Source organism: Bos taurus, chromosome 4 (assembly GCF_002263795.3).
Source record: "Bos taurus isolate L1 Dominette 01449 registration number 42190680 breed Hereford chromosome 4, ARS-UCD2.0, whole genome shotgun sequence".
NCBI classification, from domain to species: domain Eukaryota; kingdom Metazoa; phylum Chordata; class Mammalia; order Artiodactyla; family Bovidae; genus Bos; species Bos taurus.
The window spans coordinates 27,188,997-27,212,618 of record NC_037331.1 but is presented as its reverse complement, the minus strand read 5'-3'; the positions used below and the strand labels follow the sequence as shown (position 1 = coordinate 27,212,618).

The 23,622-nt window shown below is 36.0% G+C and overlaps 1 protein-coding gene across 11 annotated transcripts in view; it reads right to left on the bottom strand.

The window, feature by feature from the left end:
- Nucleotides 1–23,622, bottom strand: part of HDAC9 (histone deacetylase 9) — a 988,950-nt gene that overhangs the window by 461,456 nt on the left and 503,872 nt on the right. For 9 of the 11 annotated variants that reach the window (XR_009494194.1, XM_059885810.1, XM_059885813.1 and 6 more), the window contains 4 exons: nt 11,600–11,841; nt 7,360–7,510; nt 6,261–6,387; nt 3,425–3,546 (listed from right to left, as the gene is read on the bottom strand). Coding sequence is in view for 10 of the 11 variants with exons in the window: in XM_059885810.1 (XP_059741793.1) it covers nt 3,425–3,546; nt 6,261–6,387; nt 7,360–7,510; nt 11,600–11,841 (642 nt within the window). In the remaining variant the exon portion in view is untranslated. The remainder of the gene's footprint in view (nt 1–3,424; nt 3,547–6,260; nt 6,388–7,359; nt 7,511–11,599; nt 11,842–23,622) is intronic. The other 2 variants (XM_059885811.1, XM_059885814.1) reach the window with 1 other exon arrangement.

Here is a 23,622-nt window from a genome sequence, read left to right as displayed (position 1 = left end):
AGTGTATTATACTGGCCAAAAAAAAAAAAAAACCTACTACCACATGATATAATTTACAGCCAGAAAAACCTAAAGTTCAGCAAAATAATACAAATCTCAGAATCAACAAATTCTTGTGTTATAGAACAGAGGCCATCAGAGGGTAATTCTAAAAGGGAACACTTATTTAAGTGTGGGCGATAAACATAAAAATTAAAAACAATTACTTTATTCTCAACTTAATTTGAAAGTCTTTGACATTCATTGTTAGGAAAAGAGCTAAAGACTCTCAATTCTTGTATTTGGAAGAAAACTGAAATAGGAACTGAGTAGAGCTAACGATTCACAGAATTCTGAGGTTTCCAAAAGCCCGAAAGGTATGAGCAACTATGATTCTCCTTAGGGGAAGGAAGTAAAGGGCCACTTTGCATGACAAAGGTCAGATTTCTGCAGGCAAAAGAGACTTCTGTAGCTGACTGTTCCTAGGCTCCCCCTGTCTGGCTGAGTCCTGAGAGGTCAGGAGAGGTTCTGAATTTAGCTCACTGCTTTGGGAACACCCCTGGGGCCACTTGATTCATTTTAAGGTCATTAGGACTTTCCTTACTCTGGTTCCAGCTTTAGTTCCTTAAATCTTGCTAGTGTATACTAGCAACTCAGCACCAACATAGGTTAAAAAGAAAATGAAAGCATTTAGTATTATATGCAGATCAAAAAGACAGAATCTTCTTACCAACTTCTTTTAAATCAAGTAGACCTCAGAGACTGATAACCAGGCATCCACAGAAAAGTGAGACTATTACAGCTGTCCTGGTATTTATATTATATGATCAAATGCCACTTCTCCAGATTTCATTTAGTATGATGTAGCTTTATGTGAAAATTATCCCAGTTTCCTCAATCATCACATATGTTTAATTATGGTATTTTATTGCTTACTTTTTTGTAATAACTGTTGAGTCATTAAAATAGGACAAATGCTGAAGTGAAAACTATTACTTTACGGTACTTCAGTGCTTTTCTATTTAGTGCAAATATACACCTAAACTTTCTCACAGTGAACTGGAAATATACCAAATAGATTATACTTAAAAAAGTTGGAAGACTTCTGCCTATTTGTAATTAATGAATGGTATCTCTAAGTATTTTAGAGAATGTGTAGAAAACATCTGTATTTAATTATATTATACTTTTCTCAGACAATGGGAATTGAACTAAGGAATATTTTGAAACTCCTATAGAGATGTAAAAGTATTAATGTCTTTTCAAGAACTTTATTGATATAATGCTGGAAATGTTTGGTTTTGCAGGTCAGCAGCCCTGACACTTTGTAAATAACAGATATTCGATATAAAGGGAAAAAACTTAAAATACTGGGCAAATACAGAAAATACATCACTAGAAAAGACAGGGGCTATAACTTTCCACTATTATTAGATATCACATAAAGAGATACAGAAGATGAGTGGAATAACATTTTGTAACTTATAAGCAGGATTTCTCTTTGAATTTTGTTGTGGGTTGAGAAATTCTACAAGAATAAATTCCTACTCAATCTTCAGAGGAAAAATCCTAAATTGTTCTCATGGGAACAGTGGGACACAAAGAATGGGTTTTTAGTACTCGTCTTTAAGTATTGACAAAGATCAAATGTGCTTTCTGGATGCTTACTGACTCCAAATGCCACTACTTTTCAAAGTCAGTGTCAGTTCTGCAGTCAGTTTTCAATCTCCCAGTGGTAAGAATAAATTCAAAGGCTATGTGCACAGCGGGGTAGACGTCTTTCCCCCTGAATGTAACTGTATCACTCATCAGTAACCTCCTGCCATAAGGGGACTGTGTTTTCTTTCCCTTTAGTGACTCCTCAGGCTCTTGAATGCCAGTCACTGCCCTGAGACCTGGGGCAATATTCACATAATCTCTGTCAATAGTTCCTACACATGCCATTGGTGCAACTAAATGTCAAGGCTGCAGATCAAAGTCCCCACATTCTAAAACCCATGTCCTTTATGGATCAATTTTCATAAACTATATGCCATGTTTTAGAAATATGTGGAGGCTCACTATTTGCTTTATTCCTTTTATCCCAGAGAAGTTTATTTATATGAAAAGTGATCTGATTGGTAGATAACAGTGTGAAATTCTCATGCATTACATAAAACATTCTTTCCTTTGTATTTCCTTTTATTGAAGTATTTTACTCTATCTAGTATCTTACAGTAGAAGCACAAAATCCTTTGGTCTATTAAAATAAAAAGGCACGAAATGCTTTGCAATACTTGGCCATCCTTCCCCAGTGCCTGGTACAATATGGGCTAGATGATAAGAGCAAATTCTTACTAATGACTGATTTTATTTTTAGATATTCATTATGTTGGAAGTAAACTATATGACAGAAAACAGCTTCAACATGTGTTTTTACAATCTATTTTCATTTCAATTATTCAAAATTAATTGGGAAAATGAATATAATTATTAAAAATCATTTTTTTCTGTAGATTTTATATACAAATTACACAAACCTACACTTATTCAAGTAGATCTGAGTAAAATACAATGAACCAAACTATCTGCTTTGAATATCTTTCACATCAGTTTTGGTTATATTTTTTAATTTAAAACTTTCTCTAAAGAACTATATTTAGAAAATATCATAAGCTTTATAACATCACATATACAAATGCTATTTATGCTTATGCCTAGCTAAAGTTTAAATACATTTATTATAGAGGAACAGAGCATATAACACATTAGATATGCACATGTCAGAGGGTGAAAAAGCAATACGGGAAAACAAATACAGACCCTAAAGCCATAGAGTTGATGACTAAATTCCAAATTTATTCCAGACTCATCATCCCAGTTTCCCTAAGCAAATTTTAATACAATCACATGAGATTATTAGCTACAAAGCTTCACGATGACTTCTACAATCTGTGAGACGTTCGGCAAGACACTTACTCAGAAGGTAAGCCGTGGCCTTGTCTGTTTTAGTAAACAATTACAATTTAAGGTTTTTAAAAGTGTGCGGAAAAAGAAGAATATTATTTCCATTTTTCTGGTAAATGAGTAAGGCTCAATAAAAATCCAGATAATGGAGGAAACTACAGAGGTCCTCATTAATGGAGATTTACATTTTCTGAGAAATCAAGCTTCTATTTTATTTAATTCTCCTCATCATTGCTAATAAGAAAATAATTTGTCTAAAATCTAAATGTGATTAATCAAAAAACTACTTTGATAATATATCGAATGAATTGATGTATTAACAGAAATAGGAGTGTGTGTGTACGCACACGTACATATTTGCTTCTGCTGAGGGCAGAGGTTGGAGAGTCTAATAGCTATGATTACAAATCCTCTGACATTCCTCTAGACGTATGGCAAAATAAAACTACAAGGAATGCTATGGAAGAGCAAGTGAAGTCTTCTTGTGAAACTGACTTACCAGTTTTTCGAAGGGGGAAATCATCCTTTGCATCTTGTGCTCCAGGTAATGTGTATTTGTAGGATGGAGGTGTTCCACTCAGGGGTGGAGAGCTTTGATCCAATGACGTGTGGTGGGCAGCCCTACAAAAGAAAAAGAGGGCTCACCATTTGTCCTGGAGTTTTTACTGCACACTAGTCAGCAATAATCAGTTGCATGTGCTGCAACACGTATCTCAGCTGTGTTTATGCTCTTCCTTTTTAGTGTGTACAAACCACAGCCTCACGTAACCAAGTTCACTTTAGCAGTATGTTATAGAATGATGCAGGATGCCCAAGAATGCCCACTGTGTGTTTGGTCATGTGGCCACATAGAAAAGTTTGCTTCATTAAAAGACAGAATTTACAAAGAGCTTGAGTTTTGGTATCTGAGATTATTATGTGTGTTTTCTTAAGAGCCATATTAATGGAAAAGTCATCATCTGAATCCTTTTTGGTCAACTATGCAGAACAACCCAGGTAAAAGTAAACATAGAGAAGGACTTCAGTTTTTAAAAATTGCTAGGTAGCCCATGAAAGTACATGGAGAGAGTACTATGCCAAGAGACCCAGGTTTCCTGACTTTGACAGCAGTTCCAAGGTAGAGACTGAAGACACATTCTTCTTTGTATGAAATTGAACTCTCAAAATGTGTTATCTTTCCGGCATTAATACAAGTGAAAGAGATAAAGTTGTGTCACTGGAGAATAGTTCAGGACTGAACATAGACTACTTAGCCAATATAAACATTTATAATCATTATATATGAAGCAAACATCAGAGAGGACATAGTATCAACACCATGATGATTCTACCAGTATTATTTCTTTGAATCAACAGTCTCAAGATAACTAGTGTGAGGATATTTCATCTGATCACTATTGACAAAAAAAAGTATTAACTTCAGATTTCACAAATTAATGACTTATGGCTAGCTATCCAGGAGTTGGATCCTACTGTTCAGTACAAAAAAAAAAAAAAAGATTGCTAAGTAACACTGGAGAGCCATATCAAATATACCCAAGGGAACAGCTAAAGAATTTTCAGCTGACAAGTTGTTTGCATGTAGCTGCTTCCCACTTTTAAAAAAAGGAAGTATCTTTTCTTAAAAGAGGCTTTAACTTAGAAGGGATATGAATTAGTTATAAATTATATATGTAACTTGTTGTATATATGTATATATATATACAACAAAATTTGTTTTTCAATATTTTTGATGTTGATTGAACATGTGGAAATTTTCTTCAGAGATTGGTTTTTCAAGTCAATCGACGTGCATGATAAAAATTCTGTAAATTATTAAAAATTATTTATATAGCATTCTGGAATCTGCCTTATTTACCTTTTTGTTTTCGGATGCAGAAATGGGAAGATACTTATAAGACAGAATTAGAAAAACAATAACTCTTTAGAACTCCTGGCATGCTTGAAATGTCAAGATAACAGAGTATCAAATAATCAAGCATATACTCCCTTATCCTTATGATGTGAGTAATTAAAAATATGTAAGTATAAAATCCTAAACATATTTTATAAATATGAGAGGTGAAAGCGAAGTCACTCAGTTGTGTCTGACTCTTTGAGATCCCATGCATTGTAGACTACCAGCCTTCTCCATCCATGGGATTTTCCAGGCAAGACTACTAAAGTGGACTGCCATTTCCTTCTCCAGGGGATCTTCCCAACCCAGGGATCAAACCCTGGTCTCCTGCATTGTAGGCAGACACTTTTACCATCTGAGCCATCAAGGAAGAGATATGAGAGAGATGAAAGTATAATCTATTAGTCTATATTGAAATATGCTTTGCCATCAGTTTTTCTCCTGATTCTTTAAAAATACCACCTCCCTCATACCTTACAGAAAGAACTGTGTGTTGCACTGGACTTGGAGAAATATGGTTGCATAAAAAACTGTAATACCACAGTGTATAATGTATCAATTTATATGTTAAAAACCAATCTACTCTCATTTTTCAGGGTCACCCCACTCCAGTAATCTCGCCTGGAAAACCCCATGGACGCAGGAGCCTGGAAGGCTGCAGTCCATGGGGTCGTGAAGAGTCGGACACGACTGAGCGACTTCCCTTTCAATTTTCACTTTCATGCACTGGAGAAGGAAATGGCAACCCACTCCAGTGTTCTTGCCTGGAGAACCCCAGGGACGGGGGAGCCTGGTGGGCTGCCGTCTATGGGGTCACACAGAGTCGGACATGACTGAAGTGACTTAGCAGCAGTAGCAGGGGTAAACTGATCACTGAAAACATAGATGTATCAGTCAGCTACTTTTCTTGTCTTCCCTTCTCTTCCTTCATATGTCTTCCTTTTTATTATTTTTTTTAATTATGTCAAAAATCTTCTGGACTTTTAAAAAATAACTCAGATCTCCATCTTATATCAAGCCAAGTAAAATAAAATCTCAACCAGCCAAATCTTAAGAAATTATTGTAAAGATATCAGATGTACCATCTGAGAATAGAAAAATGCAAAATATGAATTAATTTCTATGCCCCACCTTACATTTATCAGTTATTCATTTGGCAAAGAACATGCATAATACTTTCTAGCCCTCAAGGTGGTACTTGCTAACACTTATTTAAGAGCTAATCTCTGTTACACACTTTACCACATTATTTTACAGGACCTTTCCAGAAATCCTCTTTTTTACGGAGAAATATTCCAAGCATTAGAGAATTCAAGGAACTTGCCCTTGGCCATATAGCTCAGAACTTGGCAGGCCAGGGATCTGTGCCCAGGTCGGCTGAATTGAGAACCTGTGATCTTTACCCCTGGGGATGAAGAAAGCCAAACGCTGAACATACGTGTACCAGAGCTTGGGATGGCGGCTCACGGAATGATTTTTTCCATTAGTTGGAGTGTCTTTTGTTGCTGATTTACTCAACAGGAATTCTTGAAGCTTCTGCTTTACTTCTGTACTTGCCACTGCCCCTGAAACACACACACACAGAAACAGATGGTGATTTGGGGTTCTGTCCTTTCCTGCCTCTGGAATATTACTGGTCACAGCATATGAGTTTTCCTATTAAAAGAAAAAACGAGAGTCTAAACAGGCTTTAGAAAATGACATAGTAATGTTTCATAACTACTGCTTCAACTGCCAATTTTCAAAAGACCTCCGATGATTTAATTGCTTTTACAGAACGGGGATTCCCAGAATTAATAGTAGTTTTTTCCTAGCTTTAAAAAATACTGCTGAGGAACAAAGCACTGTTTTTTAAAAGTCAGGAATCTTGGGGGACGATATAAGTGATTAAACACATTAAAATGAGCTCTTCTGAATTTCCAGTTTTCAAAAACTAACTTTAAAGAAAAAAAACTTTTGAGCATTAAACAAATAAATAATGCTGACAATTTCAGTTCAAGTCATCACATTTTAAACCTTGCTACGACCTGATTTTGAACTGACCTCATGCAGGGGAATTATTTGGATCTGTCTCCCTCTTGTGGATAGTTTTTTTTTTTTTTTTTAACACAAGTTCTACTTTAAATCTTTCCAAAGTCTGGGTACTTAAAAAGTTAAATGAGACAAGGCTTGACTTATTAAAGAGCAATCACTACTTGAATGGGAAGAAGGTGGAGTAATGTGGAAGTAAGTTTATTATGAAACACAATGGCATAGCCATATTGCTTTAGCATAACGTTATTTTTAAGGTACAAAATAAAAGATATTATCATCTTTGCCAAACAAGGTTAAGTTTACTTCCAAACATGCCTGTAGACTGAATGCAGACAGCTGACATGTGAATGTCAAAGCTTTACATTTGGGCCCATAATTTATTCTTTTACTTAAACACAGACAATTTTGACAAGTTTAATTCCACTCTTTATCAGGCTCCTTTCTGAATGACAGTCAGCTAAAGATGAGGGAAGAGATCCATCTTTTACCCTGGTGCCTCTTACTTTCTCGTCCTCTATCTTTGCCTCTGAGAGGAGGAAGCTGCTGTTCTCTGCGATGCCTCTCTACTTCCTGTTCTTGCCTCTGCTGCTCCAGTTTCTGCTCCTTTTCTAGCAGTTCTTGCTGCTGTTTTATGGCTAGAAGTTCCTGTTGCAACTTGCGAGAAGAGAAAGACATGAGAGTGTGCAATTTCTTTAGGCTTCATAGTCATCAATGACCAAAATCGAAATGTTATGAGCTTTTGGAACTTACTACTATTTACTTTACATTTTACCCTTTTTTTTTTGTATATTATTGAAATCTGAAGACAAGCAACTAATGCCATTAATTGTTTTACTGTCATTAACAAGCAAGTTTTTAGGTAGCTTCATTACCTATGCCGTCCTATCAGAATATTACCGAATTCACTCAGATCTTCAGTTCCTTGAGTGACTTTTCTTTGTGCATCTGTAATATATGATACAGCAAAGAAAGCCAGGAATTTTCCAGAAGTCTGTTTTACCAAGTCCCTCACAACATAAACAACTGAAATCTTAACTTCTTATCCTAAGAAACAGTATGAACATAATCAAACTGAGCAGAATAGTGAGATATGAATTAATTTGGGGAAAATACATCTGAAATAAAACGAAGGCTAAAAGTTTCAAAACCTTACAGAGAAGGTTTTTAATAGATGAATACAATCCCTAAATCCATCACAAGCTATTTTCTCAAAGTAGCAAGTCTAATTAATTAGTTCACTCAGCACACAAAACTCAGTTACAGACTGGTCAAGAAGTAATCACTTCCACAAGAGTACACTTTGATGCACTACTGTTTGGCTGTTTGAGTCTCTTGAATTCACTTCTACATAAGGTACAACATGAATATAAAGCATTCTTAAAATCCATTTGAGTTTTCAATTTTCTCAGACTGTTAAACATACATCAAGGAATAATTGTAAATGTGCCCACTGAGGAAGAGCTCAAGATTGAGTTCTCCTAGGCTCTGACATTGCTAGATACAAGATCCAGACAATTTACTAAGCTACTCAGAGCATGGGTTCCTCAGATATAAGACAGAGAAATAATCTCCCTCATGCATTATGTTCAAAATGCATATGAAATTTAGGTTGCAAGTTTGAACAATATTAATTTTGCTTTGATACTAATAAAGTTAGTATAATTTGCTGTTTATATGAGATAGGTGCCTAAGACTCTGAAATTTACATTGAAAAGTAACAAAAAAAATTATGTGGAATGGCATAAGAATTATTGTGGAGCAACAGGAAGCCAACTCTGCATGTCAAACATGATAGCTTCTCTTGTCCCAGGACATGGTTAGAAGCATTGCTGGTTTCCTTCCATATTACAATCTCTGGCATTCTGGATGTGCTCTACTAGTCTCTTAATAATTCTCTTTTCTAACAAAAAATTTCATAATTCTGCTTAAACTTTGCCTTAAATGTTAGTTCTATACAGATACTGGGGTGGGTCAAATTGATTTAAGTGCCACCCAAAGCCTAAAAGGAAATGAATATTAATCTCTCTTAGGCATCTAGAAAAGCACAGAATTTAATTTTCACAGCTACTATTCATTGCTGAGGATTGAAGGAATGAGGTTTGAAAAAAAATTCACTCCTCCAATTTCAGATATTCTAGTCCAACACAGAGGCGGAATGAAGTAGCAGCTTTGGAGGCAGACAAGGCAAGATTACAAATCTTTACTGGCTATGTTACCCTGGGCAAGTTACAGTATTTCTCTGAGCCTCAGATTACTAGGTGGAAAAATGGGACAACAGCATCTAATTCAACAGATGTTGATTATAAAAGCCAAAGATTCAAAACACTAATATAAATAAGTAAAGCATCATGCTGTGTCTTTCTTATTAAAAAAAAAACAAAACTAAATGAATGTTAAAAGCATCAACTTTTAGCCTTATAATATATAATACAAAACAGTAAAGTTAAAAAGAAATTAAAGCAAAAACACTTTTTAAACTTAAAAGGAAATTTTAAGTGTATATTTAGTTTCTGAAAAAGCAACTTAATCTAAAAAATCATTCCAAAAACTAAGTTTTCCATTTAGCTATCTCAGAATCATTTTTCTCCCCCCTTATCCAGTATTTTCCAGATGTCAATAAACCTGCTATATACTACTTTGTTTGGGGGCAAAATAAGAATTACCTACTTGCTACTATTAACTTTTGAGTAAAATCAAATTACTTTAAATTTTTAATATTGATCTTTACAACTATAAAAGGCATCAAACATAAATGAAAAGATGCATATGAAGCTGTAACTTGTTAGTACTGTCCAATATTCAGGGCAACATGGCTTGTAAAACACGACAAAATGAACCAGATAGTTATGTAAATCTTAAAGTATGGTGAAGAATATAAATTTTGTACTCATTCATCACTGCCATCTTAAAATGTCTAGAATTATTGAAGAAAGGAATCCAGACATCACTGTTACTATTAATGTCTCAAAGGTCAAACTGAAATAATGTTTGCTGCTGCTAAGTCACTTCAGTCGTGTCCGACTCTGTGCGACACCATAGACGGCAGCCCACCAGGCTCTGCCGTCCCTGGGATTCTCCAGGCAAGAACACTGGAGTGGGTTGCCATTTCCTTCTCCAATGCATGAAAGTGAAAAGTGAAAGCGAAGTCACTCAGTCGTGTCCAATTCTTAGCGACCCCATGGACTGCAGCCTACCAGGCTCCTCTGCTCATGGGATTTTCCAGGCAAGAGTACTGGTGTGGGGTGCCATTGCCTTCTCCGAAATAATGTTTAAGAATCATTAAAAAAAAAAGGTCTATAAACTAAATGAAGGTTTCCTACACTGCAGAATATATAGCCATGATTCCATATGGGACTTAAAATCCTCATTCTTATTTTTAGGATATCTTACAGATCAATAATGGGAAGAGTTCTTTTAGTAAAGTTCTTTTAGTTAAAGGAAAAAAATATTACAGTTTATATCAGATATCAAAGAGCTTTTTTTGAAAAATAAGATAAAATAGGCCTGCTGGCTAAGGAGTTACGAAACAAGGAACATAGGGAGGAAAAAGCATCTTAACCTTCTCAGACACTATAATAATCAGTATGGTAAAAGTTTATAATACTAACGTAGATTAATTATCTATATTAACACCATGTAAATGTGTTTGTACTTGATATTCAAGTGAGTAAAAGATCAAGTGCCTATAATATAATATAATAAAGTATGAAATAATATCATATTACCTTATTATAATAATATATTAATATAGATAAGTCATTTTTTGAAGGAGTTGGACATAAAAAACTTTATTATAAATATTTGCTGCTTTATATTACTGTCATAATAAATTCAAAGTAAGCATCTACTAAGTCAGACCAAAATAGCTTTGTTTTAAATAGCTTTGTCAAGAAGTTGAAAGACATTTACAAATAAAACTGAAGTAATACTTATCTCGGATGATACAAGAGACTAAATAGATACAAACACATCTAGAATGATCTTAAAATAGTCAATCACAAAAAACTCTGGGATATGAACATAATTCTCCTAGAATAATTTAATTAAACGACTTGGGTCTCAAATTATCAACTACTCCCAAAATTCTTTCAATAAATTCTTATCTAATCTATTAGACTTAAATAAAAACACTGAAAACATCTGTACCAGTTTCTTACACACATACACATATATATATATATATAATTCTATCCAGTTTTTCATTATGTTATTATTTTGAATGAATACATTATGAAGTTTTTTCCATAAGGAAGATTAGGGTATATCCAGGACATCTACTTATAGACCAAAGACAAAAATAAAAAAAATAAAAAGTAAAGGCTCTCTCTTCACATAATGTGATTAATTTATCCTCTCTGGTAAATAGTATATGTAGATTCTTTAGACACATAAAATGTAGCTCCTCAGGCTCATGGTTCTTCTTGATGGAGAGTAGATGTGGCAAATGGACAAAATCATGTAGAAGAGAATCTTAAAAAGGGTAAGAAGTTACTATTTCCAGATATTGATGCTATAAACTAACAGATAAAGGAGTTGTAGAAGCTCCTCTCCAAGAAGCAAAGCAGGACTTTTGCCAGGATTCTTTTTACTTACTCTAGGTTTTCACTTGTACAACCCCAGTTTCCTCCCAGCCATGAATCCATATCTTTTCAGAATGAAACATCCCCACTTTGCTCCCTCTTATGCCCATGTTATGGCCAGACTCCCAGAGTCAATAGTCAGAGACAAGGAAACGCTTGCTACCTTGATATGCTCCTGAAGCTGAGCCTGGTGCTGCCGTGTCAAGTTCTCATGCTGCTTCTGAAACTCTGCGATCAAAAGCTGCTTCTGGATCTGCTGCTGTTGCTGGATGAGGAGTAACTCCTGCTGCAGTTGCTTCTCACGGACAACAGGGTCCACCACGGGCATCATCATCCTGAGGTCTGTCCTTAGGTCTAAAGGCGAGATGGGCTCCAGGCCCACAGGAACCTCTGACTTCACATCGACTGGAGAAACCAAAAAAGAGGTGGGGGTGGGTGACAGAGGACAGAAGATTAGCACACTGATCTGGAAACAAATTAGAAGTGAAAGACACTATACCCTACTAGATTTCTTTCAATGTACCAATAAATTTAGTTCTGTTTTTTTACAAGAATAATAAAAAGGTCTTCTGTATATTAGATTTGATAAAATGCTGATTTTCAGCTAGCACTTTGTACTTTGCCATGAAATCTTTCACATTTCCCTTTTTCAAAGAGATGACTCCAAAGATTCACAGGTATAAAAGTTGTTCATTTATAACACCTATTCTACTGGACCACTGGTCAAATTCAAGTTGACTTAAGACAAAAAATGCAACATTATTGAGGAAAAGATGCCATGTGATATTAGAAAACTTCTAACACAAACAAACTTGTACACTTACAAACATTTTTGTTTGTAATCAGAAGATACATTCCTCAAGAAGTAAAGCTTATAAAATAAAGAAGGAAAAGCTTATAAAATAGTGTATTTGCAGGGCTACGGAACTTAGCAAAGAAAAGTACAAATCTGCATACTAAAATGTGGGAAATGGTGAGTAGAAAGCAAATACAGACCCAGTGTAGACAGAAGTTACCTAATTTTCAATTAAATAATTGGAATTTTTTTTTAAATTATGGGAACTGGAAAAACATGCTTCTGTAAATGGACCTTGACATACAGGTTGCCAATTTTCAAACTCTGCTTTAAACCTAAATGCCTGTTCCCATAACACATAAAAGGATGTGTTACCTTCTGGGTAACTGTGTTACCCTGAGTGTGTTATTTAATTTCTCTGGGTCTCAGTTTCCTCACATGTAAAATGGAGATAATTACCATTAACAGTAACAACACAGAGTTGTTAAAAGGATTAAATAATATAATTCAAAGACTAACAACATTCAGCATACTTCTCAATAAATGCTTTTTTAAATTATGTAAAAGTGGAATTTACTGTGTATTAGAATAAATCATGAACACTGTGAGAATAAGCAAACAAAAATATTAGGAGTAAATATGAAAATAAAATTGTGTATGATTTCTATTAAATATTAGAAAATAAAAACACTAAAGCTTCTAGAAAATATTTAAGGCAAGAAAACAAATATAGCTAAATAAATAAAAAATCCACCTTCACTAAAGTAAAGAAATGCAAATTTTAAATCAAAATAAGGCATCATTTTCTAATTATTGAGTATCATATTCAGCTGGAGAAGGGAATGGCTACTCACTCCAGTATTCTTGCCTGGAGAATTCCATAGACAAGGGAACATATATGTGATTCACATATATGCATATATGTATGTACCACAGGGCAAACATACGACCACGCAGACAACTCTATATTGCAAGTGGCACTGCCAATCAGTTTAAAACTACCTAAAAAGTGATATGTGATATCACAATTTGGTGACAGGTAGCAAGAGGAATTAAATATTTCTACCATTTGATTCAGGTTTGCCAACTCTTGGAATGTATCTTAAGGAAATAAAATTAACATAGGAAGAAACAGTCCGATGTCATATTGTTAAGTATTATTATTTTAATTGAAATCATCAACTACAAGGAGATGTCTAGTAAAATATGTCACATCTATTTCATGGAAAATATGTAATCATTAAAAATAATGTTTATGGGAACAGGAAAAATGCTGTTACAACATTAAGTGAAAGAACAATAATAAAAGTGACATATACCCTATGGTAACTCTTCAACTAGAATTTAACTTAGTCAATATACATTTATTGAGAACCTTAAATTCCCAAGTTGATTCTACATGTTTGGGTTTATTAGTAAAACAAAAAGACAAAAAAACTCTAGTCGTCATTGAGCATATATTCTACTGGAGATTTAATGGTATTAATCTCTGAATTTTACTAGCTAAGACTGGTGAGACAGAAAACAAAAGAAAGTTGTATTTTAGGTGGAAATATGAGCAATTTCCCCCTATTTTTTCATATTTTTACAATTGCATCTAATGCTCTGACTCCTACCCTGAGTAACTTAAATTTGCAGATTGCCGGTTGGAAACTATGAAGTTAATATTCCATGTGAATTTAAGAGCTATTTTCAGCAAGTTAAGAAAGGCTAACAGAAATTGTTTGTAGAAATTAAGGCTTCAAACACTAAATGAAATATTAATATCTTGCTTACCATGTGAATTGTGTGTACACAGAGGTTTGTGTGAAGAGGCATGACTGTGCACTGGATGTGGGCAACCTGTTATCAATCTTGGTTGACAACACTGGTGATTTTTCAACATACAGATCAGAAGAGTTTGCAGTAATGGTACTGACATGTCATTTTAATGAAAATGGAAAAATGATTTATTAATAAACCATAGTTTGGTGGACAGTATCTTCTAAAACATGATACTTGCAAAAGAAAAAATATTAACTTTGACAAGTCTGAAACTCAGTGAGAATGAGGGCCTGTAAGATCTTTGGTTACACTGTCCAATGCAGAACTGTCAATTAAGGCTTTGGAGTAACATGAGATTTTGAGTATTAATTTATGGAGGTGGCATTATTCCAATCAAAAGCAATGGCTGTTAATGATATACTTCATTTCTACACCCAAAAGGCCAAAATAAAGCCTCAGTATTTACATGGACATCTCAATAAACATATTTAACCCTATGAACACAAAATGTAAAATTTCAAGAGACCTGGAATCTCTTCTTTCTGGCATTCTTATTATCTGTAAACTATAATCATCAATTCCCCAACCCCCCCAAAAAAGAAAACAAAAAAGATAAGGAGAAAAGAGTCCCAGAACTCTCTGATACAGCTAGTCTAAGACTCAAAGGGTAATTTGACTTCTTAACCTGCTATCCCAACAGAAATGATTGTGTCTAACTGCTTGCCTTTGTTCAGAGACTAATCACTAAATTGTGAAAAATCACCCTCAACTTACAAAAACTGCCCTTGATTATAAATAATTGCCCAAGACTGAGAGAAAGCGGCAGGCAAGATCCCAGTCTTTCATCCAATTTATTCAGCAGCAATCCACATTCCATTTGTCTAGACTAAATATAGCAGCGTTTATACAAGAAATCAATAGTGCTTGCAGAGAGGAGAGCAAAGGCATGAATATTTCATCAAACTCAGAGAGAAATGGCAATCAGCAAACTGATGGTTCTGTGTAGGTCATCTCTGGCCTGCTGGATCAGTTCCTGTTACTTGGACAATAGCTCATCTCTGTCTAATCATAATCATATCATAACCATTCTTTCTATTTTTAACATTAATTGCATTGTGGGTGACAAAGGCTCATCATATTCCAAAAGGGAAGATGGATTTTTCTTACATCTTCGGTGACAGGCTAATAAGCCTCCCCAGGAACAATAATAGTAACACAATACCAGGGCTGAGTTTCAACAAGTTACAGTCACCTACACATCACAAAATGTGAAAGAAAGGTCACTGTTAACAGCTGTTGTATTATCATAATTAGAAATAATCAACTTACAAGGAAAAAATAACAACCAGCTTTATCAATGAGGAAAAGGAATCATCACTGTTCACAGCATTTCTTGTCTGCTGCTGCTGCTGCTAAGTCGTTTCAGTCGTGTCCGACTCTATGCGACCCCATAGACGGCAGCCCACAAGGCTTCCCCGTCCCTGGGATTCTCTAGGCAAGAACACTGGAGTGGGTTGCCATTTCCTTCTCCAATGCATGAAGTGAAAAGTGAAAGTGAAGTCGCTCAGTCATGTCTGACTCTAGTGACCCCATGGACTGCAGCCTACCAGGCTCCTCCATCCATGGGGTTTTCCAGGCAAAAGTACTGGAGTGGGGTGCCACTGCATTTCTTGTCTAGGAACATGCAAAGTCCTTACAAATTACTTAGAACAGGCGGCCAGGGATACATAAGTTAGAAGGAAGTTGATGATAACAAATAGTAGTGTTAACATTTGTTGTTGCTCAGTCGTGTCCGACTCTTTGACTGTTAGCATTACTTATAAGTGAGTGTGTCATGGACTGTAGCCTGCCAGGCTCCTCTGTCCAAGGGATTTTCCAGGCAAGAATACTGGAGTGGGTTGCCATTCCCTTCTCCAGGGGATCTTCCTGACCCAGGGATCAAACCCAGGTCTGCTGCATTGCTGGCAGATTCTTTACCAACTGAGCCACCAGGGAACAAATCCAATTTTCTTTTTTTTTGGCTGTGCCATGGAGCATGTGGGATCTTAGTTTTCTGAGCAGGTATCAAACTCTGTCATCTCCTGCATTGGAAGTACAGTCTTAACCACTGGACTGCCAGGCAAGTCCCATCAAATCCTATTTTCTTAACAGATATAACTTTACTTGGACTCACCCACTATTTGTCTGAGATTTCAAATACACGCCAAGATACACACACACACAAACACACACACACACACATATTATTATTCTAATACCAAATGCCCAGTCGGAACTTTTCCACATCTAAATTAACTAGTCTTATTATCACTTTACAAAGTTCTACTCATTCTTTCCTCAGTGTCTTTCTCAATTATTCTTTGACAGTTATTCCTTCTTGTGTTTAGCATTTATCAATCCATGAAATTTTTAGAAATAGTTTTTAGTTTATTAAGAAACATGGACACAGAAAAGCTTCCATTTCAAAATATAAATCCCAGCTCATATATATATGTATGATAACTATATTTATTTAAGCAATACATATTCCTGTTTAGTTGTAATTAAATTTAATAAATACTTTTTTTTAAAATACCAAGACCATTAAAGAGTTCAAAGTACTGAGAAAACTCAGTACTTTGGCATGTTGCTTAAATCTTCACTTTAGATGCTATTACTTACGGCACTGGTAAATAGGAAGAATCTTCTTATGTTCAATAACAGGACTCTCTGGTTGCTTCTTTATCATCTGGCTTACAAACAAGAAGCCATCCATTTTAAGAATGTTTTAAGTGAATAACTTGCAAACCTCACGAATGGAAAAATTCTAAGAATGCAAATTTTGACCATTTACAACTATCACAACAATGGCTGAAGCCTGTTCATGCTGTTCCTCTGAATGAGATTCCGAAGCAGTGTAGTGCAAAGCACAGGCTTTCACAAAAAGAAAATGGCATAGGGACAATCTCCCACCAATTCATATGTGTCAATTTAGTTAAAAGTTGAGACTTGAAAAACTGTGACAAAAATGGAACCATGTTTAACTACATATCTCAGTTAATACTCATAGTTACAGCAGCTATGCTAATATTCAGGACATTCCATTCCACTGCTACCCAGAGACAGTTTATGTGGAAATTAAGTTCTCATACCAAGAAATGGTTGACCAAAACCACTCGCAGGTGGACATATGAACAACAATTGCCAGATCTGGGGAAACAAATGTTGCTTTGATCATCTGTTCAGCTTCTTTTGTTCCTCCTTTGCTGCACAGAAATCTGTGAGAGTTTGGGCCTGCAGACTCCACCCATGGGAAAAGGCTGCTGGCTGTACCATTTTGTTGTTTAAAATCACCCAGTCAAATAAGTGGGCTTCTCAGTAGTTCAGGGTTCAAAAAATAATGTGGAATAGCTCTCTCAGAAATGTGTGATCAGGTTCTTTTCGAAGTATAGCCTATAATAACTGTTTAAGTATATGGAAGACTCTGCAAGAATTTATATGAAATTTCATCAGGAATAGATGTCTTTCACTAATATTTTCCTATTTCTTTTTTGCAGGCTTCGCTAAGGAAGGCTGGTCCTATTAACATATGTCTACATGTATCCTGATGATACCAGGTCATTTATGAAACTGCTCAATACCAAGATGTTCACTGATGCTCATTTGTCAGAAGTGCCAGAAAGATTGCTACTTGCTCTGTATAGTATGTACTGCCATGCCCTGCCATTTCTGTACTGTCTGGCCAAACCAAAATTAATAAGGAATAACACTGACACCCACTGCCAATTAGGAAGTTATCTGGTTTACTGTGTCTTAAACTCTTTGTATGCACATACACAATTCTATTGATCACTTGGTCAGCTAACTCAAGTATTAAAATACAATTTTCACTGTGAGCCTTCTTGAAATTGGAGAGGTCTTGGAAAATGGATGGAAGAAGGTCTGTAAGTAACATCTACAGTCTTTGTCGTATTTATGCAACTTCACACATAGGATGTCAATCCTACCCCGAAGAATGTTAAACTTTGCTCTTGCACAGCAGTGGGGGATACCTGGCTTTTGTGATTCTAGATTCACTGTCCCTTTCTCATTATTGGTTACCTTGATCACCAAAGACAGATTTTCTGGTAGAATCCATGGGCTTTGGGAAACAAATGGAAGAACTTAAAAGTTTTCCTTCCTTCGACTTCACAAGGCTGATTTAAATTCATTTAAACCACTCTGAACCTTAAAGAAGACTGAGTGCTGAAGAACTGATGCTTTTGAACTGTGGTGTTGGAGAAGACTCTTCAGAGTCCCTTGGACTGTAAGGAGGTCCAACCAGTCCATCCTAAAGGAAATTAACACTGCATATTCATTGGAAGGACTGATGCTGAAGCTGGAGCTCCGATTCTTTGGCCACCTGATGCAAAGAACCAACCCATTGGAAAAGACCTTGATGCTGGGAAAAACTGAAGGCAGGAGGAGAAGGGGACAACAGAGGACAAGCTAGTTGGATGGCACCACCAACATGGATGTGTGTGTGAGCAAGCTCCGGGAGACAGCGAAGGAAAGGGAAGCCTGGCGTGCTGCAGTCCATAGGGTCGCAGAGTCAGACATGACTGAGCGACTGAACTACAGCCACAAAACCACCTTGATATTTCTCTTTCTGAAATCCCACTAACCCTTCATAACCCATTTCTTTTAACATTGATTTGGAACCAAAGCAATTGAACTTTGTAATTTTATGAACACTTTTATGCTTTATATCTTGTTGGTTATTTTTGCTGTTGTTGTTCATCCTCTATTGCTCCCTTCTCTTTCGGCCTTCAATTTTTCCCAGCATCAAGGTCTTTTCCAGTGAGTCAGCTCTTCGCATTAGGTGGCCGAAGTATTGGGAGCTTCAGCTTCAACATCAGTCCTTCCAATGAATACCCAGAGTTGATTTCCTTTAGTATCGACTGGTTTGATCTCCTTGAAGTCCAAGTCTCAAAAATCTTCTCCAGCACCACAATTTGAAGGCATCAATTCTTCAGTACTCAACCTTTTTCATGGTCCAACACTCATATCTATACATGACAACTGGAAAATCTATAGCTTTGACTATATGGACCTTTGTTGGCAATGATGTCTCTGCTTTTCAATACACTGTCTAGGTCTGTCATAACTTTCCTTCGAAGGAGCAAGCATCTTTTAATTTCATGGCTGTAGTCACCAACCACAGAGACTTTGGGGCCCAAGAAAAGAAAATTGGCAACTGCTTCCACTTTTCCCCCATCTATTTGCCATTAAATGATAGGACCAAATGCCATGGTCTTAGTTTTTTGAATGTTGAGTTTGAAGCCAGCTTTTTCACCCTCAATGAGAGGCTGTTAGTTCCTTTCCACTTTCTGCCATTAGAGTGGTATCATCTGCATATCTGAGGTTGCTGATATTTCTCGTGGCAATCTTGATTCCAGCTTGTGATTCCATCCTGGCATTTCACATGATGTACTCTGCATAGAAGTTAAATAAGCAAGGTGACAATACACAACCTTATCACACTCCTTTCCCAATTTGAATCAGTCAGTTGTTCTATGTCCGGTTCTAACTATTGTTCTTAACCCGCATACCCGTTCCTCAGGAGACAGGTAAGGTGGTCTGGTACTCCCATCTCTTTAAGAATTTTCCAGTTTGTTTTGATCCACATTGTCAAAGAATACAGTAGATGTTTTTCTGGAACTCCCTTTCTTTCTCCATGGTCCAACAAATGTTGGCAATTTAATCTCTGGTTCCTCTGCCTCTTTGAAATCCAGCATGCACATCTGGAATTTCTCAGTTCATGTAGTGCTGAAGCCCAGTTTGAAGGATTTTGAGCATAATCTTGGTAGCATGTGAAATAAGCATAATTGTATGGTAGTTTGTACATTCTTTGGCATTGTCCTTCTTTGGGACTGGAATGAAAACTGACTTTTTCCAGTCCTGTGCCACTGCTGAGTTTTTCAAATTTGCTGACATCTTTTTTTGGAGTTGTTCTTAGAAGGTCTTGTAGGTCTTCATAAAACCAGTCAGCTTCAGCTTCTTCAACATTAGTGGTTGGGGCATAGCATAGGCTTGGATTACTGTGATGTTGAAAGATTTTTCTTGGAAATGAGCCGAGACCATTCTGTCATTTTGAGACTACACCCAAATACTGCATTTCGGATTTTTTTGTTGACTATAAGGGCTGCTCCATTTCTTCTAAGGGATTCTTGCCCACAGTAGTAGATATAATGGTCATCTGAATTAAATTTGCCCATTTTTGTCATTTTAGTTCACTAATTCCTAAGATGTCAATGTTTACTCTTGACATCTCCTACTGGGCCATGTCCAGTTTACCTTGATTAATGGACCTAATATTCCAGGGTTCTATGCAATATTGTTTTTGACAGCATCGGACTTTACTTTCACCACCAGACACATCCACAGCTGAGCATCATTCCTGCTTTGGCCACCCAGCTTCTTCATTCTTCCTGCACTTATCAGTAATTACCCTCCGCTTTTCCGAACTGGACACTTTCCAACCTGGGGGCGCTCATCTTTCAGTGCCATATCTTTTTCTTTTCACACTGTTCATGGATTCTTGTGGCAAGAATGCTGAAGGAGTTTGCCATCCCATCCTCAATGGGATTTTGAGGATTTTGTCAGATTTTCCCACATTTTGTCAGAATTCTTCACTATGATCCATCCGTCCTGGGTGGCCCTGCACAGCATGGCTCATAACTTGACAGAGTTATGCAAGCCCCTTTGCCACAACAAGGTTGTGATCCACAAGGGGTTGGTTATATCATAGCATCAGGCTAACAGAGAGCTGGTCCAAGCCTGATGCCTGTTTCTATCTCATTCCTCTAGTTCTTTGCCTCAGTAATTATATTCCAGCATAAATTCTTAAGTATAATGTAGTTAATACTATCTAAAGAGAGTATCAGACTGTTTAGGGCTGTACGTATCTAAAATAACATTAAAATCACTATTCTTATAGTATTATCAGGTTGACATATGACTTTTCATTTATACCTTTATTCAGTGAATATTTGTAAAGCAATATTAAATGCCAAACAGATTTTAATCAATAAGAGAAGGGGCTGCCTTCCAAGAACTCATGTGCTTATGTACATCAACCCATAAACCAATGTATAAAACATGATGCATTAAATGCAGTGATATTGATGCTCCAGAATCCCACCTGGACCCTCTTCTATTTTCTCTCCAGGACTCTCAATGGAGATATTAATATTTTCTTTTTCAGGGCTTTATTTGCTTTCTGTATAGTGACATTCTCTCTTCAGCCTAACATCTATTCTAAAATTGCCACCGATATATGTATAAGCCACAGTTCAAAAGCATCAACTCTTCGGAGCTCAGCTTTCTTTATAGTCCATCTCTCACATCCATACATGACTACCTGAAAATCCACAGCTTTGACTAGACGGACCTTTGTTGGCAAAATGTCTCTCTGCTTTTTAATATGCTGTCTAGGTTTGTCATAGCTTTTCTCCCAAGGAGTAGGTGTCTTTTAATTTCATGGCTGCAGTCAATCATCTGCAGTGATTTTGGAGCCCCCCAAAATAAATTCAATCACTGTTTCCATTGTTTCCCCATCTATTTGCCATGAAGTGATGGGAATGGATGCCATAATCTTAGTTTTCTGAATGTTGAGTTTTAAGTCAACTTTTTCACTCTCCTCTTTCACTTTCATCAAGAGGCTCTTTAGTTCTTCTTTGCTTTCTGTCATAAGGGTGGCATCATCTGTGTTTCTGAGGTTATTGATATTTCTCCCAGCAATCTTGATTCCAGCTTGTGCTTCATCCAGCCCAGCATTTCACATGATGTATTCTGAATATAAGTTAAATAAGCAGGATGACAATATACAGTCTTGACACACTCCTTTCCTGATTTGGAATCAGTCTTGTGCTCCATGTCCAGTTCTAACTGTTGCTTCTTGACATGCATACAGATTTCTCAGGAGGCAGGTAAGATGGTCTGGTATTCCCATCTCTTGAAGAATTTTCCACAGTTTGTGGTGATCCACACAGTCAAAGGCTTTGGCATAGTCAATAAAGCAGAAGTATTACTCCATTTACCTGTCTCATGCCGTTTTTTCTCCAGTAACTTGGGTCTCAGTTTGTGCACCCAAAAAACACGAAAGTGATATCTGACTCTTTTCCCTTTAGATTATCCATACACAATCAACATAAATAATTTTTTCTACTCTTAAATATTTTTTTAATTCATCAAGCGCTCTCTACTATCACTGCCTATCTTATGAAAGCAGTCTTCTGTCACTTTCCTGGATAATACCTACCAGTGTAACCCCAATCTTTAACATGATGTCTATGATATGCTTTCCTCCCTTCATTTGAGTCACAACAATATTCTTTCAGTCCTTAAACACATCGTGCTCTCTGATGTCTCAGAGATTTCTCATACAAACATTAGCTCTTTCTGAATTCCAATCCCACCCCATCCCATTTTTATACACAGATTCTTACTTATCCTTCATATCTTAGCTAAAAATGATTTGATGTAGGATCTCTACCTGCATCTTATTGCATTTTCTCATTAAATTTTGCAACTCACTTCATAACATTTGTTTGACTCCCTTCACCATTATTCTAAGTTCATGAGAAGAGGAACTAAAGTTTCAGTGCCTGGCATAGCATAAAAGCATGGTAATGCCTCAGTGCATACCTGAAATGAATCATGGAATAAACGAATGAGTGATGGTGACGAATCATATGGTGACAAAACTAGAAATCCACATGCACGTACACATATACACGTATCCAGTTAAACTCCTAGAGCAATTCCTTATTAGGTTTTCTTGACTATCTGAATTCTGATAAATACTGACTGCTTAAATTACTGACAAGTGAATGTGTTTCTGGCAAAAGTGATTAAGTATTTGAAAAAATCAACCTCAAAACTTTTTCCACCTAAGGTGTCATTTCACATTTCCCAGACCCCAAAGTATCTCTTAACATTCAGTGTGCTGACAGATTAGAACCACCCAAGTGGGCTAGGGAAGCACTGAGCAAAATAAAACTTACCTGTTCATGCTGTTAGCATCAGTAGGTTATAATCTTGAATTATCTAAACAGTAATGCCTAATTCATGAATGACCATCCCATGTTATGAGAAAATTATACCAGAACTGATAAACTATTGATATGTATAGAATCATTTCTGTCTTGGAAAGAATATTTTTTTTCTGAAAAAAATAAATTAATAAATTTGAACGTGGCTAACATAAAAAATGAGAAAACAAGTAATACAACTTCAGTTTGATGATAATTTTTCCTGAATTTCACTTTAGTGATAAAAATAAATATTCTTAGCTTATTTTCCAATGGTGATATTTATGATTGCATCATAACTAGTGAATAGAATTAGTAATCAAATTTGAAAAAAAATAATTTTTATAACATGAATTATTTAAATTGATTAGACCAGAAATATAATTCTCCCTCGTAGTGATTCTGTTCAAGTTACACATGTCTAGTTTCTTTAAGGTGCACTAATACATGACATAAATGAAAAGAAAATAAATGCAAGAAGTAATCTGAGCTTGGATTTACTATTCTCTTATTTCCCAGGGGTCTGAATAGGAAACAAAAATAACCACAAATGACTAAAATATCAGTAGGCCT